The 16,892-nt window shown below is 39.5% G+C and overlaps 1 protein-coding gene across 1 annotated transcript in view; it reads right to left on the bottom strand.

Moving 5' to 3' along the window:
* Positions 1-16,892, bottom strand: part of fras1 (Fraser extracellular matrix complex subunit 1) — a 258,103-nt gene that overhangs the window by 179,849 nt on the left and 61,362 nt on the right. The window contains exon 3 of the mRNA XM_078251454.1: positions 700-807. Coding sequence (XP_078107580.1) covers positions 700-807 — 108 coding nt within the window. The remainder of the gene's footprint in view (positions 1-699; positions 808-16,892) is intronic.

Raw genomic sequence — 16,892 nt, forward strand, 5'->3', positions numbered from 1 at the left:
GTTCCGTTATTTTCAGAGGAGCTGTGGTCCTTGTGAGTAATGTTTAAGCCCACAACCTCAGAGAAACCTTTTTATTAAATGATAATACATGTACTTTATTAGTATTAAAACGTAATAAATGCAGACAAATTTCCAAGTTGTGGCTGGATTTATTTTATCATCAACAAATCCTGTGAAATGACCAAAACCAAAAATGTATTGATCCCTCTAACAAGTATTATCTGTGCAGTCAGAGTTTTATATATTCCTCTGTGCCATAGAGCTCCATTGTTGTCCAAAAACTATTAAAAACACATCAATGAGCCACACTGGGTGACATGTTCCTTCATTACAATGAACACACTCACAGTAGGTCATTTAGACTCAATCCCACATACACCACCCTGCTGCCAGAATTACTAATTAGCACACTGAATGTGTATTTATCAGGCTGCCACCGAAAATAGTAACAAACAAATGTACTCCTGTTTGAATAAAGTATGGCTAGCTGTTTAAGGAAATTATTGAGCCCTTTTTTTATTTAAATACAGTAAAAAAGAGGCACACACATCTTCTTTAAAGAAATATACATGCTCAAAGGAACCAGCTTTATCCTTTAGAAAAACAGATTTCTTGTTTCCCTTGGTATGATTGCCTACTGTTTTCAATCCCAAAATAAAAAGGACCCAAACTTCTCCTGTTAAATGTTAAATGTCTTACCCTCTGGAAGTCACACTGTGGGTTGGGGCAGATGGTGGGCCTGCAAATGGCCACGTCGCTGTAGCAGGTACACTCCTGACACGACTGCGGTTTCCATGATGTGTTGTTCTGTAAATACAAAACCAAAAAACAGACATGAAACACTACCACGGGCAGACCTGATTCATCACTGTAAAAATAAATTAAATCAAAAAATCACTCTCTCATTCCATTATCATATCCTAACACATCCACATGTCATGTTAATATTGACAGCTGGTGCAAATGACAATAAAAGTGTAGGTCCCTTAATGCATATTAATGTGACTGATAAAAACGTTTTTTTCTCACTAGCAGATTTTCAGGTACAGTAAATTGCAGCTTGAGTCTCCCTGCCTTTTGATTTACAGCCTCTGCTGCCTAACTTCCTAAAGTGAATTTTACCCTGACCACCGTTGACACAAAACAAATGCCGGACTTTATAAAAAACACTGTAAAATATGCAGTATATAGATATAGAACAGACACATAAAATGAAGAAACAATGAATTTATATATTATATTATTATATATCAGTGTAATATTCAGGGCAATCAGAACTGCTTCCATGCATTGCAGCAGTTGGTATTATAGGTTCTGTGAGGTCCATGATAGCTGAGTAAGGTTTTACTGCTCTAGTTTACAAAATGCACCACCATAAGAAAATCATTTCACACTTTGAACTCTTATTATCAGGCTGTAAAACACTGAAGTATTTCTGCTGCAGGTGAAGTGAAACTGCTTCAGTGTTGATTAAAAGCCTTGAGCATCATGGCCAACTACTCAATGAGATAGGGCAAAAAAGGAGAAAGGCTGGAGATCACTTCTGCCAGTTGTTGGCCGCACCCTTTAGCATGCCAGGTATATGTCAATTGCTCATAAAACAGGGCTGACAATGTATTATGGCTAGCTTAAAGCCAAAACTAAATCAATATTCCAGCCTGCATATGCTCAGATATATCATCTTACAGTCCATAAATCCGATTTAGACGGATGATTGATTACCCACTCATGACGGAATATCCACTGGCAGCTCTGCTTATTGAGTGGACAGGGTGGTGTTAAATGCAGAGACTAAAGCAGACATTTTAATGGACAGGAAACTTTAGCCTTAGGTAACAACCAGACCACTAATAGTCCCATATAATGTATGCTAACACAAGAGGATATACAGGATACACAGTAGTAGGCATTACATCGTGGCTGGATCTATGTTCAGGTGTCCTGGTTGTGCACCCAGTAGCTCAACTTGCTATTCTTGCAAATGTATACAGTACATGTAAAGGAAACATTGAATATAATAAAAAAAATAATAAACCGTACACAAGCATCTTGGTAAACAATCTTTAAAATTAACAGAAAATATAATTCAAGTGTAAACCTTTTAAATGCAGCAACAAATTAGTCAAAATGTTTAACAAGAATTCAAATTCCAGTATATAATGTATAGTATATAAACGTAGAATTGTATTGAATACTGTAGATCTGCCCTATTGTCACTGATACCATACCGGATCCAGATATTTGAGTCAGTATCGCCCAATATCAAGCCTGTCTCTCAACCTGTCTGATTGTCTGACTGCTTATGTTTCTTTTTCCAGATCTTAGCTCTGAACAGAGAGCCAAACTTAATTCAAACAACTCTGGTAATTAAGTTAAGGTACATGAGAAAGTCATGCCGTAAGCATGCAGTAAAATGTGGGAGGAGCTATAGGTCATGTTGAAAGACACAGACAAAAAGGAGAACAACACAGAATGAAATTTTAATTAGGGAAAGAAGCCACCTGAGGGGAAAGGCCTGAAGAGAGCATATGTGACTTGATGTGTTCCCTGTAATGTGGTTTGAGCTATGTATGTGTACGTGTGTTTAAATGCAAGTCTGTGGGAGTGCATCTCTGCACAGCTGTAGCCAGATGTGTAATGTATTTTGTGTAAGGGCAAAAGTGTCATGGGCAATCTCTGCTGGCAATATTCATATTCCAGTTCAGGGAGGAGGAGGAGGAGCGACCTTCAGAAGTACGGAGAATGTGGGAGTGAGCGGGGCGCTGCAGTTTTCCCAAGTAGGCTTTCATCCTCTTGAGACAGAAACTGAGAACGCACACAATCTGAGATGAACAATACTGACAAGGACTCAACTGTCAAACAAAACAAGTTGATGCATAAACAGGTCATGCAGAAGATGCAAAATAACGTTTTTTAGCTCTTGACATTTATTTTAAAGTGCTTATATTATGCTCAATTTCAGGTTCATAATTGTATTTAGTAAATGTAATTTGGAAAAAATTAGTGAACTCTACATTGATGCAGCTCCTCCTTTCACCCTGTGTGTTGAGCTCTCTGTTTTAACTACAGAGTGAGGCATATCACTTCTGTTCCATCTTTGTTTGGAGTCGCACAAGTGCAGTACCTAGGTTAGGACAACTAGCCATTCAGAAGCAGAGTATGAGGGCGTGCCACGCTAGCAGCTAGGCGAGCATTATAACGTGTGTTACAAAGTGACGCACGTTTGTCACGGAAGTAAAGGCTGGACTATAATAGAGCTGTTTGGAGCAGTTTGTGAACAGTGTTTTCTGTTGGAGATGGAGACCCTTTGGGGTGGACTTTGGGCTGTTTTTTCACTTTGTAAACCTATAACATGCACAAAAAAGATATATAACACAATAAAGGAAAGGGAAAAAGCCAAAAAGCATAATATGAGCACTTTAAAAAGTTTGTACATTTTGAAGCTGTCATGTCTCCATAGGATTAAATATATTTCAAATCATAAAGACATGTCTTTTAAAATGTTTTTCTAGCTGCACCATTAAAATATAGAAATACATTTCTTACTGTATAAATAGTATAATTAAAACATTTCTAAATAAAGATGGGAGCTAACATTTAGAAGGTTTTGGGCCTTATCCCATATGCTGCAATCATGAGGGAATCCAAGAGAGTTCCTAGAGGAACTCCTCAAAGAGGCAGTGTTAAAGAAAACAAAAGTTGTAAATCTAGTTTTATTGAAGGGCTTCGTGAACTGTTTCGTCAACTTTTTTTACATGGTAATATTTAATGTAGCATGAATTATTGCCACATACTACAACATTGATGGATTGATTAGTGGGGGCCTACGAGGCACAGGCCCAGGGGCTCTGATTAACAAAATGTTTCTGAAACAACACACACAAACACAAAAACTATCACAAAGAGACGCTAAATTACCCTAAACATACACAAAACGTCTTAAAATGACTCAAAATGACTATAAAGAGACACAAGAGAAGTTTACTTTACTTTGCATTATATCTGAACACACATTGATGTGTCTCCTGCAAACATTCAACACATGAGTTTTTCACTCTGGTTTTCTGTCTTTGTAGTTATTAAAAGGTAAAGGATGTTCAAATACAAGAAAAAAGCAATCCAGATGAAATACAAAATCAGATTCACTGCGACGGGCACTTAGAGTTGTACCCCTCTGTGCATTCGCACTATTACAGAAAGGGGAACTGTCCCTCAGTTAATGGCTTCTGACTGCAAAGAGCAATTCACAGGATACAGTGAGATCAGTTTGTCACACTGAGTAAACCAATCCCCCTCAGTGTCTGTTTGCATTAAAAAGAAATTGCCAGAGATACTTGCCCCTGGCCTTTTCTAAACTTTAAAGTGTCTTCTTTAGGTCACTGTGAAAGGGCCAGTGTGATATCCTGAACATAAACATTTCAGCATGGATATACCGGACCAACCAATCTCACTACAAGTCAGTGACACTCTCCAAAGTAGTGACAGTCTTCTCTTCATCAGATAGCTTTCTAACAGATTGCCCCTATGAGGGGAAAGAGGTTCAAAGCAAACGTATAAATGGAAAAACCTTCTGACTGGACCAGAACAGTAGAACTTCAGGCTACTCACTAATTCTTTTCTATTGAAAAGCGGTTGAGTACAAAACTTTCTCACAAATCTATTTAAGTGAATACAAGAAGATTGAGTTTAGAAAGTAAAAAAAGTCAAACAAATGAAAAAGCTATTAAAGTACAGGAGAAGGAACAAGTACTCGACAATACAATATAATATATAAAATTGTACTGCGTTTACACAACTTAATAAAAGCTCCTGCACTCAAATTCTTTTTTTCAAACAGACACAGAGGCTTTTGCAATTTTTCACAGATTGAGAAAACTAATCACATCACAAATAATGCATTTTCAGAACATTTGACTTCTATATTTAAAAGTTAATTTATCTGCTTCATGTGTATGCCACCTCAGTCATTGGTATGTTTTTATTTACAGAGCCATTCTTGGCAAAACTCCTATCTTCTCTTTAAACTTGACATATGAGAGCACAGTCTCTGTTCTCTGGACATTTTGCGATTCCCAAAGTCCAAACTGTATTCGGAAAAAAAAGCTTTTAGGTTTTCAGCACCTACTGCATGAAATAAACTGAGACTGATCTCAAACTTTAAACCATATTAACCCTAAACAAATTTAAAGCTATGGCAAAATCAGACCAGGTTGTCTGTGTGCAAATGTTTTACCTGATGATTTTTAATGTAACTCAAATCTATGTGTTTGTATGCGTTTCGCCTGTTATTTATTTCCGTTCTTGTACAAAAGAGATCATTGATCTAAATGGGACTAACCTGGTTAAATAAAGACTAAATGAAAAAAAGAAATTCACCAGTGATCAGAAAGATGTCTTAAAGACACAAAATAAAATTCAATCTGCCCTGAATGTAACTGCCCCTTTGATATGTGTGCAAGTGTATGTGCTGCATTGAATAAAGTAGGTGTGTGTCTGTGTTTAGGTAGTGGGAGTGTCAGATGATAATAATACACCGTATGTGTGTATTTGTTTTTTGTAAAACCAGAACTTCATATGTAACATTTGAATTGCTTTGACATAAATTAGGTATAAAGGTCTATTAGGGTATATAATAAGTCTGTGTGCATGAAGGTATGCCTCAGAAATAAGTTTCCCCTTATGGCTCTATGGCTGCCATTCATGTCACTAGGTCTTAATAACGCTGGGTAAAATTAGCACAGCAGCTAGGTGACTTCAGCTCTGACTGGACTGAGCGCCACGGCTCAGAGGGCAAGTTCATGTCAGCCGAGGTCCCAAGAGGATCGAGGAGCTTGTGCTCAATTCCAAATCAATGTCCTGTTTGCCTCCCAAATAGACCACGAGTGGAATGGGATTGACCCCAGGTTCACTGTAAACAGGGACCTCTTAAAGTGGCCGGGGCAGCGGAGCAAACCTGAACTTGCTATTACCTGACCTTCCAACCTGTCAAGTCCGGGCCAGGGGAGCGATACAGCAGACAGCAGCGAGAGTGGTAGTAGCAATTCCTCCCCTCCTCCCAATGAGATTGTCCCCTACAGGGACCCATACCTGGGATTTGTTGATTAAAATGTCTTGAGGGCTTATTTCATCCCCCCTGGAGAAAGATATCTGTCTCAGATTTGATTTAGGGTTGAACCAGCTCAGCCAACGCGGCTGCACATCTCCAATTCCGTAATGAAAAAAATAGATCCATACAACAGAATACATTCTAGAGGCAATTATACAGGGCAGAGATGTGTTTGAGGTTTGCACTGTGGACCTTTGGCTGGTAGGTTGTTGGTTTGAATCGCAGTCAAACTGAATTATGTGGATAGGACAGGTGAATACATTAATTTAAAGTCATTTTTGTTTTATGTAGGAGATTACCAAAATACATAACACATTAGAAAATAAGTTTTTTCTAGATGGGGAATGGCTCCTTTCTCCACGCACATATAACATGTAAAACACTGTGCAGCTAAAAATCACTGCAGAGCAGCACTTGAAATAGGGTGCCTCGTGGAGTAAGGTATCATGTCTATAGACTAGTCTATATGAATGACCTTTGGGGTATTAAAAACATGATATGGCTGCAACTAATGATCCTTTTTATTATCAATTAATCATGTAGTCTGTCAAATGTCTTAATTTCTTAAGATCTTAATTTCTCAAATTACAAGGTCTTCAAATTGCTAACAGTCCACAACCTAAACATTTTCAGTTTACGAATGATATAAAATAGATAACAACAGCAAACCTTCCAATATAAGAAACTTGAACTAGCTAGTATTTAGAAAAAAGGATCAATGGAACATGGTTTTTTTTCTCCCAGTTTTTGTTTCATTTTCTCAGCATCACAGTTCTCCTGAGTTTAACCACTTGAATGCCAATTTTAGGTATATCATACACTTGATTCCTAATGTTGAAAATGCAATTTGAAAGCAGCAACAGTTTTTAAATGAAGTTGGCTGTACTGTATCTGCCACACTGGATTGGAGATATGTTAAACAAACAAAACAAAAAAGGCCATGTGAAACATATGCCCATTATATTTAGCCCAAGGTGATGTCTTCAAATCGCCTGTTTTGTCCTACCAACAGTCCAAACCCCAAAGATATTCAGTTTACTGTCATATATGACAAAAAGCATAAAATTCTCACATTTCAAAAAATTTACAAAAAATTAAATAACACTGTGGCCGGGTTGGTTCAGTGGGTAGAACAGGTGCACATATACTGAGAGGTTTATGTCTCGACGCAGAGGTCCAGGGTTTGAATCTGACCTGTGACGATTTCCTGCATGTCTTCCCCCTCTCTCTCACCTTTCTCACCTAGCTGTCCTGTCAAATAAAGGCGGAAAAGCCGAAAAAATAATCTTAAAAAAAAATAAATAAATAACATGCTCAGTTGATTAATGAACTCATCGAATAAAGGTGTTTAGCGCCACTAAAAATACTTCTTTGAGATGTTTTTTCTGACCTCTCATCATGCTAACTTAAAACGGAGAAGTGAAAAGTGTATCTTCCTGAATGAGTCAGAGTCAATGAATAAGGGGGGGTGGGGGGAGGACTCGGTTGCCCTCCCGGTTTAAGTAGATTTCAGTATCAATTAAAATCCAATAAAAAACAAAAGGCAGAGTCAAACATTGACAGGGCTCAGTTTTTTGGAGCTGTCAGCTAAACTAGTCGGACTTTCCCATTCAAGACGTGGGGAAGGGTGAAGAAAGGCAGCCTGCCAGGCTAGCAAAAAGTAATTGGGCTATAATTGGATAGAAACGAAAGGTTTTACTGAGGCAAATTCAATCTGGGGACGTGATGGCTTACAGCAGTCAAGCAACTCTGCTGCCGACTGAGTCGCTGCGAAAACACTTGAGCTTCTCCTCGAGGAGACTGGTTCTGTCAACACAGCTTTCTATTAACAGCTGATCAACCTGATCACACCGGGGCCCCAAATCTGTGTGTACAACATATAACTGGGTCAGGTTTCAATAATGCAATACCTCGTAATAGCAGCGTGAGTAGACCCCACATCAATATCATTATGTGCTGACAGCAAATAAAGAACAATAGTTTGTTTAACATTAGGCTACCTTGTTTCTCTGACAACAAAAAGTCTGTCTCGCAAATCACGTTAGAGCTGGGCAATATGGAGAAAATCAAATATCACAATGTTTTAGACCAAATACATCGATGGCGATATTGCGGCGATATTGTAGGGTTGACCATTGGTGCTTTCACAAAATACTTACACAATGAGATTTTTGATAAATAATCATCAGTAATGTGGATATAATGCTGCAAACATGTTATCTCCATACAAATTATTTGGGGAATTATGCATGAAGAAAAAACTTGATTAACTTTAACTTTAATATTAAACTTTAATGTGTGTGCAACCTGATATATCTGCTCAGTTTTGTTTAAGAAGTGCTTGTTTTATGCATTAGAACGCACCAGGTTGGCTCCCTTTCGTCACATGTACATGGATCTAAACCACCATAACATCAACATTAAAGTTCATTCTTGACAATCAATCAATCAATCGATCAACCGATCAAACATTGAGTGGGGATTGTTTTGGCAAACCACATTCACTGGCCATGACTCAAATCAGGGTCAGATTCAACAATCTAAAACATCCATGAGAGTATCAATGTATTTGTGTCTGACATTTTTCACTTATGTTCAACAACCAAATGGAGAGAAATTAAGTTGAAGAGGCAGCCCAAAGACCCAAAACACTGTCAACCAGAATGCAATGCTGAAACAAGACATGTTTTCAAGGAGGAGCAACTCATTTCTTTCTGACTAGAAAACTTGCTTTTTTTGTTTGTTCCATAAAAAAGTACTCATAGCAACAACCTTAGGCATATTCTTTGAGGGTTTGTGAATGTTGGAATTGTAGGACACTTATTATATTGTCACTTATTAAGTATAAATGAGGCAGGTTGAAGTAAAGTGGTAAAACAAGAAGGTGAAGTTTAGCATTTTATCACAGAATACATCCTGTATTGTTTTAAACGTCACGGATGAATAATGTTTAATGAGTTTGAGGTTTTTTTCTTTAACAAATGTGGTGTTCAGTGCTCAGTGTTTTCTGTCTAAAATTGTATACACATTGTGCCATGTGAATTTATTTAAACTGCAAATCAAAGACAGCTATTGTTTCAGTTTTAGCCTGGTGTTGGTTTGAAGCTGCAGAAGTTTGGAGCAGAAAGAAAAAAAAACTTTTCTGCTTAAGTTGTACTGAAAGCACAACTGGTTACTAAACATTCCTGCTACGCCCTGCTACGTCCTGCTATGCCCTGCTACACCCTGTAACTCCCTGCAGTGCCCTGCTACACCATGAACTACTACAACTACTATTTCTAGTCATAGTTCCATTATCTTTATTGTGACTGTTATTGCCACTGTTCATCACACCCCCAACCGGCACCGTCAGACACCACCTACCAAGAGCCTGGGTCTGTTCGAGGTTTCTCCCTAAAAGGAAGTTTTCCTCACCACCTGAGGTTTCTCCCTAAAAGGGAGTTTTTCCTTGCCATTGTCGCACTAAATGCCACACACACACACACACACACACACACACACACACACACACACACACAGAAAGTGCTGCACAACTTCCCATTCCCCCTCTCTCTTCCCTTTCATGTCTTCAGCTGTCCTGTCAAATAAAGGCCTACAAAATGCCCAAAAAATAATAATAAAAAAAGCAGTAACAACTTGTAACTTCAAACAGCCTGTCGACTCTTTCTCATTATCACTGCCTCCTCTCAAGCTGTCTCCTCATCATTTGGGATCTTCAATAGAAGCATGAGGAGCATTAACATTACCGTTTTTAGGGGGCAGCAGCTGTGTTGCTCCTGTTTTGCCGAATAACTCGCTCCTGAAATGAATTCAAATGTATTCATTTGCTGCCATTTAATTGATTTACTACACAACTTCCTTCAATGCCGGCCAAGTGATTATATGCTAATTTCTTGCGAGGCAAGCTGTGAAAACAAGCAAAGTTATAGCGCTGCCCAATTGAAGGACGCCTAAAACTGTCACAGGCTCTGCCAAAAAGCCTGATTTAATCAAAGCTTTGGCAAATATTCAAAGCAGCCAAAAAGAGTAAGGAGATTACTCTGGTTCCTCAATGGTCTAATTATGAATTTCCATGGCTGTTTTGTGTGTTATCCATCATCTGACCACCAATACAAGCTATTTAGCAGCTGAGTAATCTGCATGTAAAGGAGGGGACTGTGTGCTCTACCACATTGTTAGCATGGGTATGCTAATACCCACACATATTCATCTGGGGGAAAGGCTTGAGTTTAAAAAGTTGTGACTTAGCTCATTGATTCAACTTTCCCCCCCTATACCTCCAGTCCAATTAAAGGACCTGCTGGTAAGACATGACAAATGACTGGCTGATCATTGGCCTCCCAGAGCCCATTAATCTAGCTGTCTGCCCTCGCTTTGCCATAGCTGCTATCACTCCTGCAGCCAAATATCAGCATCAAGCACGTAATGGGTTCTGGATCGTCAAGCAGATGGCCTGAAAGAGTCAGGGTCCACAACAGACAGAGAGATTAGCACTGGAGCCACAGTGAGAGAGTGATGATGAGGAAATAGAAAACATTGGTTCGTGAGTTGCTACATCAATAGATTTTCGGAATGCGTCAGTGGTATAAGTGAACAGATGATTAGATGCAATAGAAACACATGCTTGATAGGAGAAAACTGAGTCATATCAAACCACTTTTGCATGATGGCGTGCTGCAGAAGGGATCAAATGAAAATAACTTTGGCCAGTTCTGCTTGGATTATTCCAGACTGCAGTAACAGTCGCTGACCCATTTAGGGAGGTCAAGAATAGAAACGCACATTCACAGCTCACAGCCTGTTAATATTTCTGAACTTTCATGACACCAAAGCAGAAAAAAACATGTTAAAGAAAAGCCAGCCACAGAGGGATGCAGTTTTAGATCAATCATAAATAGAAAGAGTAATGGCTGACAGAAGAAGGCTTATGACAAGGCCAGTTGTGATAGGCTTTTTTCCTGTGCAGCTCTGTGACAATGAACACACAATCAAAAGGATTTTGCTCAGTAACTCACCTCTTTCTCTATTTCTTTATTAGTTCTAATGAAAATTCCATGCCCAGCCAAATATTTTCCCTCTGTTCTGACAGTTTGTGCTGCATTTTAGATTTAGTCTGATTTAGAAGTTTCAACATTGGAAAGATACAAATTCAAGAAACTATTTTCTGTGACTCAAAAAAACAATCTCTTGGGGATTTAGTGTGAGAAGAGCCCCAAAAGTAGAGAGGGGACAAAAATGACAGTGACGAAGAAGCAGGCGAACAGAAAGTACAGAAAATAAATGACACACAGTTTTTAACCTCACAGGCCTATGGATACATAATAACTGCGGGGATACATAATGCATGCTGCAGGCATTCAGTCTGAGGAGCTTCGTTCCTTTGATGATGGCCTTTTGACTTTTGTCATTATCCAGTTAACATGTTTCCTCACATCTGACAAAACTCAATTGCATCAATCAAAAAGATTTCATGTTGTGTGATTCGAGATCTGTTTGACACATCTATCTAAGTAGTTTTGTTGCTCCTGCCAGCCCACAGCGTTTGGCCGGGTGCAGACACATCACCGTCCCTCCAGCTCATATATTTCAGCACCAAACATCTTGGCAAGCAACAGTCTGCAGCTCTGAGAAAAGAACAACAGCTTTTAGGCTAACAATACAAAAGGTAAATAATTCATATTATGAAGATAGCTTTGTGAGCAAGGCTTTGAAGTCACCTTTATCCAACGTATATTCCTGAACATGCGGAAGGCGATACACTAAAGACGGCTCGCAGTTCAGGGATTCACCTGCAGCTCTCACTCGGCCCTCACAATCATGTGCACATTAGCGTGGTTTTCAATAATGCATCAGCTCCACCACTCAGCCGTGGTGAAAGTCATGTTAGGTGATGCAGATAGCAGCCCTCCATCTCTGCAGCTACAGTGTAACCAGGGATTTGAGGCTGAGCAAGTTTCTAAATCACTGTTTTCCACCTCGTGGGAATGCAGAAAATGCAACTTGAGTTAAAAGATTAACAAGTCATTTCTGACTGATTTTGATGTCTCTGATTTGTTGCGAGGAGCTTATGAATCTGTAACCAAATTTTAGCGTGTAACAGCTGTGAGGAGAGCTGGAGCCCAGTGCTGCAACACAACTGCAATCCTGTTCTAAGAAATACCAGCTGGATAATGTTTCATGAAACTGCTCCTGTAACTTCAGAGCCATCAGACAGAAGAAAAGGGGAAAGGTCAGAGGATGTCCTGTTGGCAGGATTACTGGCTGGCTGTCAAGCTTACATGCATACTGGGCGCTAGCCTGAGTCATGTTGCACACTCCCAGCCAAGGTTTAACTTTAAACACAGGCTGCACTACGCTACAGTTACCTGTAAACTGTTGAGCCAGTATCATTAGCTTTGTGTGACATTGTTCTTTTCTCTCTTTGTAAGGGAGAGAACATCATGAAAACTCTGTGCTAAAGGTCAATGTTGAGTTTCTCTCATCGTTTCTAAGCGTCAAACATAATTGTGACACATAAAACCTTTTGATTAGAAGTCCAATGCTCATTTTTTCCATCTTTTAGATGTGAAATCTGTAACATGCGATCATGAGATCAGCAAGCAAGACTACACGGATTAACATATAGATGAATGAGAGAGACTGTTAGCTTCAACATTAACTAAGTTGTCTTGTTACCTTGTCTTAAAGTGTGGAGAGGGTCAACAATTTTAGCACTGGACCAATATCCAGCAGCCATCAAATCCACCGCTTCATAATGATTTCTGTGATCAAGGTGCAGCATTTAAAATGTACGCAGAAATCATATATAAGAGCCTTGTAATGTTGCGCATGTGTTAACAATGCAATTGTGTTTTTATACAACTGAGTCATGTTGAAAATGATATGGAAATGTTACAAAAAAAAGTGGATTTTACGGAAAAATGTTTAAAGTCAAAACCATCATTAAGAGCTGAACCTGTCGTGAAAAGACACATTGATTTCAATACAGTCAGAGTTTTCTCAAAGACATCATCTAGCCTCCATTAGAGGAGCAGCATGTCATGGTACGTCCACATTTGCTTAAACATTTAGCTGTTATGGTTGCCGCTTGCTGTTTGTTTTTGCATGAATCTAGTGCTTTGTATTATTTCAAGAGAGCACACTCTGGATCACGTAGAGCTATAAATGTATCTGTAAGCCTTTTAAATAAAAACATATGAAACTCCATAACACTATCATTTGCCTAAAAAAGAAGTTGTGTTTGAAATTGTCTCTCTGGTTTCTACTTTGGCCCCACCCTAATTTATGATGTCAGATGGCCTTCTAGATGTACTCTGACATCACCCTTATGAAAAAAAGAATGGGAGTATGACCTGAGGATGTCCTACATACCCTCCATATTGTGTAGTGGACTGAACAGACTGAAACTGTGCGTGTAACTGCTTTTAAGTGCTCTATTTAGACAAAATATTGTCTCTATAGCTAGACACCAGTCTGCTCCTTCTACCTCCTGGCAGAGGTTTTAATCAAAACTTTCCTTTCAGGGTGTAAAAGTGTGGCGGTAGTTTAGTGAGGAGCAAAATAATTCCAAAGCAGCTACGTACGTACACCTGCTCCCTGGAATATGATGCAGCAAGTTCAAGAAGCAGCAGACGATAAAAAACTAAAACCCTCGTAAAAGAAGTCCAGGAAGTTTGCACATCACTCTTTATGGTTGTAAAACGACTAGACAGACCACACACACACACACACACACACACACACACACACACACACACACACACACACACACATATTATTGCTTACCAGAGGGGCAACTCCCTAACAGCTTTAGCAACCAAAGGGAATCTGACACAGGAAACAAGGCGTACTGCTGTCTGAAGAGCAGCAGCTGTGTGTGTGTGTGTGTGTGTGTGTGTGTGTGTGTGTGTGTGTGTGTGTGTGTGTGTGTATGTGTGTGTGTGTGTGTGTGTGTGTGTGTGTGTGTGTGTGTGTGTGTGTGTGTGAGAGACACCATCTAGTTTAGCACCAGAGCACCAGGCCCTCTACCCCTCTGAGCTACACAACAAAAATAACATATGCCATTTAGTATAAGTGTGTGAGTGTGCAGAGCAGGAAAAGGCAATTAGAGCAGAGTTAAGCTGAGGGTGGCAAACTGCAAACACACATTGCAAATGCACTAGGTAACATACACAAACACAAACACAAACACACACACACACACACACACACACACACACACACACACACACACACCTTGCGGGTGTCAAGTCCTGCTCCTGTGTCAAGTTTGTTTTGACTTCCTTTTATGTTTTCTGTCTGGTTTTCCACTTCCTGTTTTATTTTGATACTCACCGTCTTGTCTCATTTCAATTACCCAGTATTCCTTGTGTTCCCGTTTTTCTGATTCCCTGTGTTTTTGTTCCATTGCCTTTCGATTTGGAAACTGTTGCCCGTGAGTTTTGTTTGTGCTCCGAATAAAACTTTTTAAATTCTACTTGTCGTGCATTGTGGGTCCACTGCCTCTGTGACCGTGATAGCAGGTCAGTAAACTCACACAGAGATGAAAGTACACCCGCTCTGTCGTCCTTTGGTTTTTCCCTTTCCTGTACATCTTGATCTACTGGCTATCACTGGCTCTATCTATCCAGATGGACAGAATCTAGTAATAGTCTTCTCCATGTTGGTCTCTCTGGCTGACCGTCCCCTCAAGGTCAGCACTGTCTGTCAGTTTAAAGTTGAACTTGACCCGACATCAAATGAATACCCTGAATATGGCAATTCAATTGAAATCACCATGACATTTAGCTTTTTTTAAATGCTGGTCTGTGTGGGGCTTTACTGTGCTAACTAATTGTATTACTGTAACAGTAACAAAACTGCTTCCAGTAAAGGCTTCAGAAGCCAGCTCCTGTCTTCAAGTGGGTTTAGTTGGCTATAGCTGGGCATCTACACACATAATGAGGGTAGAAGAGAGCTCCTTTTCCGTGAAAAACTGTTCTCTTTCATATTTTCATATGAATTAAATTCCCTTACTACAGAGCAGCTGGTAAAAACTGGCATGATGGGAGTTAGAGCTAAACAGTTACTGTGGTGAAAAAGAGAGACATAAACAGAGAGACAGGGCAAGAGTCTTCACAGGAAACCACTAAGAGGATTAACTACACATACTCGGCATTACTACATTACCATATATTTCACTTTTCAAACCACTAAACAACCTGCACTGTGTGTGTGTGTGTGTGTGTGTGTGTGTGTGTGTGTGTGTGTGTGTGTGTGTGTGTGTGTGTGTGTGTGTGTGTCTTAACTACTTCAAGAAGTATATTACACCCAATAAAATCCAGACACACACTCACACACACACAATCATACACCCTAGTGTTCCTCCTTTCAGTGCGCTTTTAAGGTCTTGATCAGGATAGGTGATGTATAGCTTCTGTTAAAGAAACTAAATGGGCTAAAGTGTGTGTGTGGGGTGTGTGTGTGTGTGTGTGTGTGTGTGTGTGTGTGTGTGTGTGTGTGTGTGTGTGTGTGTGTGTGTGTGTGTGTGTGTGTGTGTGTGTGTGTGTGTGTGTTGTGTATAATCCAATCTCCATTCTCCCTGCTCTATAATTGGGTTTGTGCTCAGCAGCTCAGACCCAGGCTGTATCTTCCTTTTAGGAAGGTTTTGTCTACATTTTTATTTCGAGAGTCGTAGCACAAACACAAACCCTGTCTGCCTCGCACACACACACACACACACACACACACACACACTCTCCAAACAGCCCCTGTACCCCCACTGACAAAATCCTTCTACAACACGAGATGTTACAAGCACCAAGCTGTGTAGTGGTATTAACAACAGTGCTGTGTGTGTGTGTGTGTGTGTGTGTGTGTGTGTGTGTGTGTGTGTGTGTGTGTGTGTGTGTGTGTGGCCCCCCAGGGTGACTGATAATCCAAGTACAGTATGTTATCCAAACCCACAAACAATGCACACTTGTTTTTAGATGCACTTTCAGGAAGTTGCAATCTAGAGAGAACAGATTTTTTTCTAGGAGTTTTTCTGTTTAGACTGTACTCTTTATTAAAAATCTGCTCCCTAAAATACAGAATTCAGCATCCCAACTTCTCTTTTAATCGATCAATCTTCAGGCCTTTTTTCCAGATTTTCATTTTCCAAACTTATTTCTTTCTTCTTATCTGTCATCTCCTTTTTCTTTTGGATGGATTGTTTCTTCTTTAGGAAAGTTTTAAGACTCTTTTGGTTTCTTTGAATCAGCGGAACAAGTTGCATTTGTTATTTCTTTTCCCGATCGGCATCATTTGCATATGTAAATAAACTGAAACAAAGACCTAAAGCTATAGTTAGAAAGCATGCATGTAGTTTCTTGCACCTTTCCTACATTATAGTTGCAGACAGATATTTATTTGAACCATATGATAACTGATGATAACTTTAATGACTGAGAAAAGTCTTCTTCTGAAACTTGTCTTGTCATATCTGTCAAGCTTTACTTGATTTCCTGAAGCACATGTGTCAAACTCAAGGCCCGCGGGCCAAATCCGGCCCCTTGCAGATTTAGAACCGGCCCGTATATCAATTTGGGTTCACAATAAATTTTGGCCCGCCTAGTTGTGCGGCAAACCAAAAACACAGGAAAGTGTTTTTTACACTGTAATTACCTGACATTCAAAGCAGAATATGGCAGATTTGCCGACTCTGAGACCCAGAAATTCCCCCAGAAGCAGAGAGTTTTCATATTCAGGCTGCGAAACACATGAAAAAAATGATTATTGTTTTACTTGATTTGCTAAATTCTATGGC

Source organism: Sander vitreus, chromosome 5, assembly GCF_031162955.1.
Source record: "Sander vitreus isolate 19-12246 chromosome 5, sanVit1, whole genome shotgun sequence".
NCBI lineage: Eukaryota > Metazoa > Chordata > Actinopteri > Perciformes > Percidae > Sander > Sander vitreus.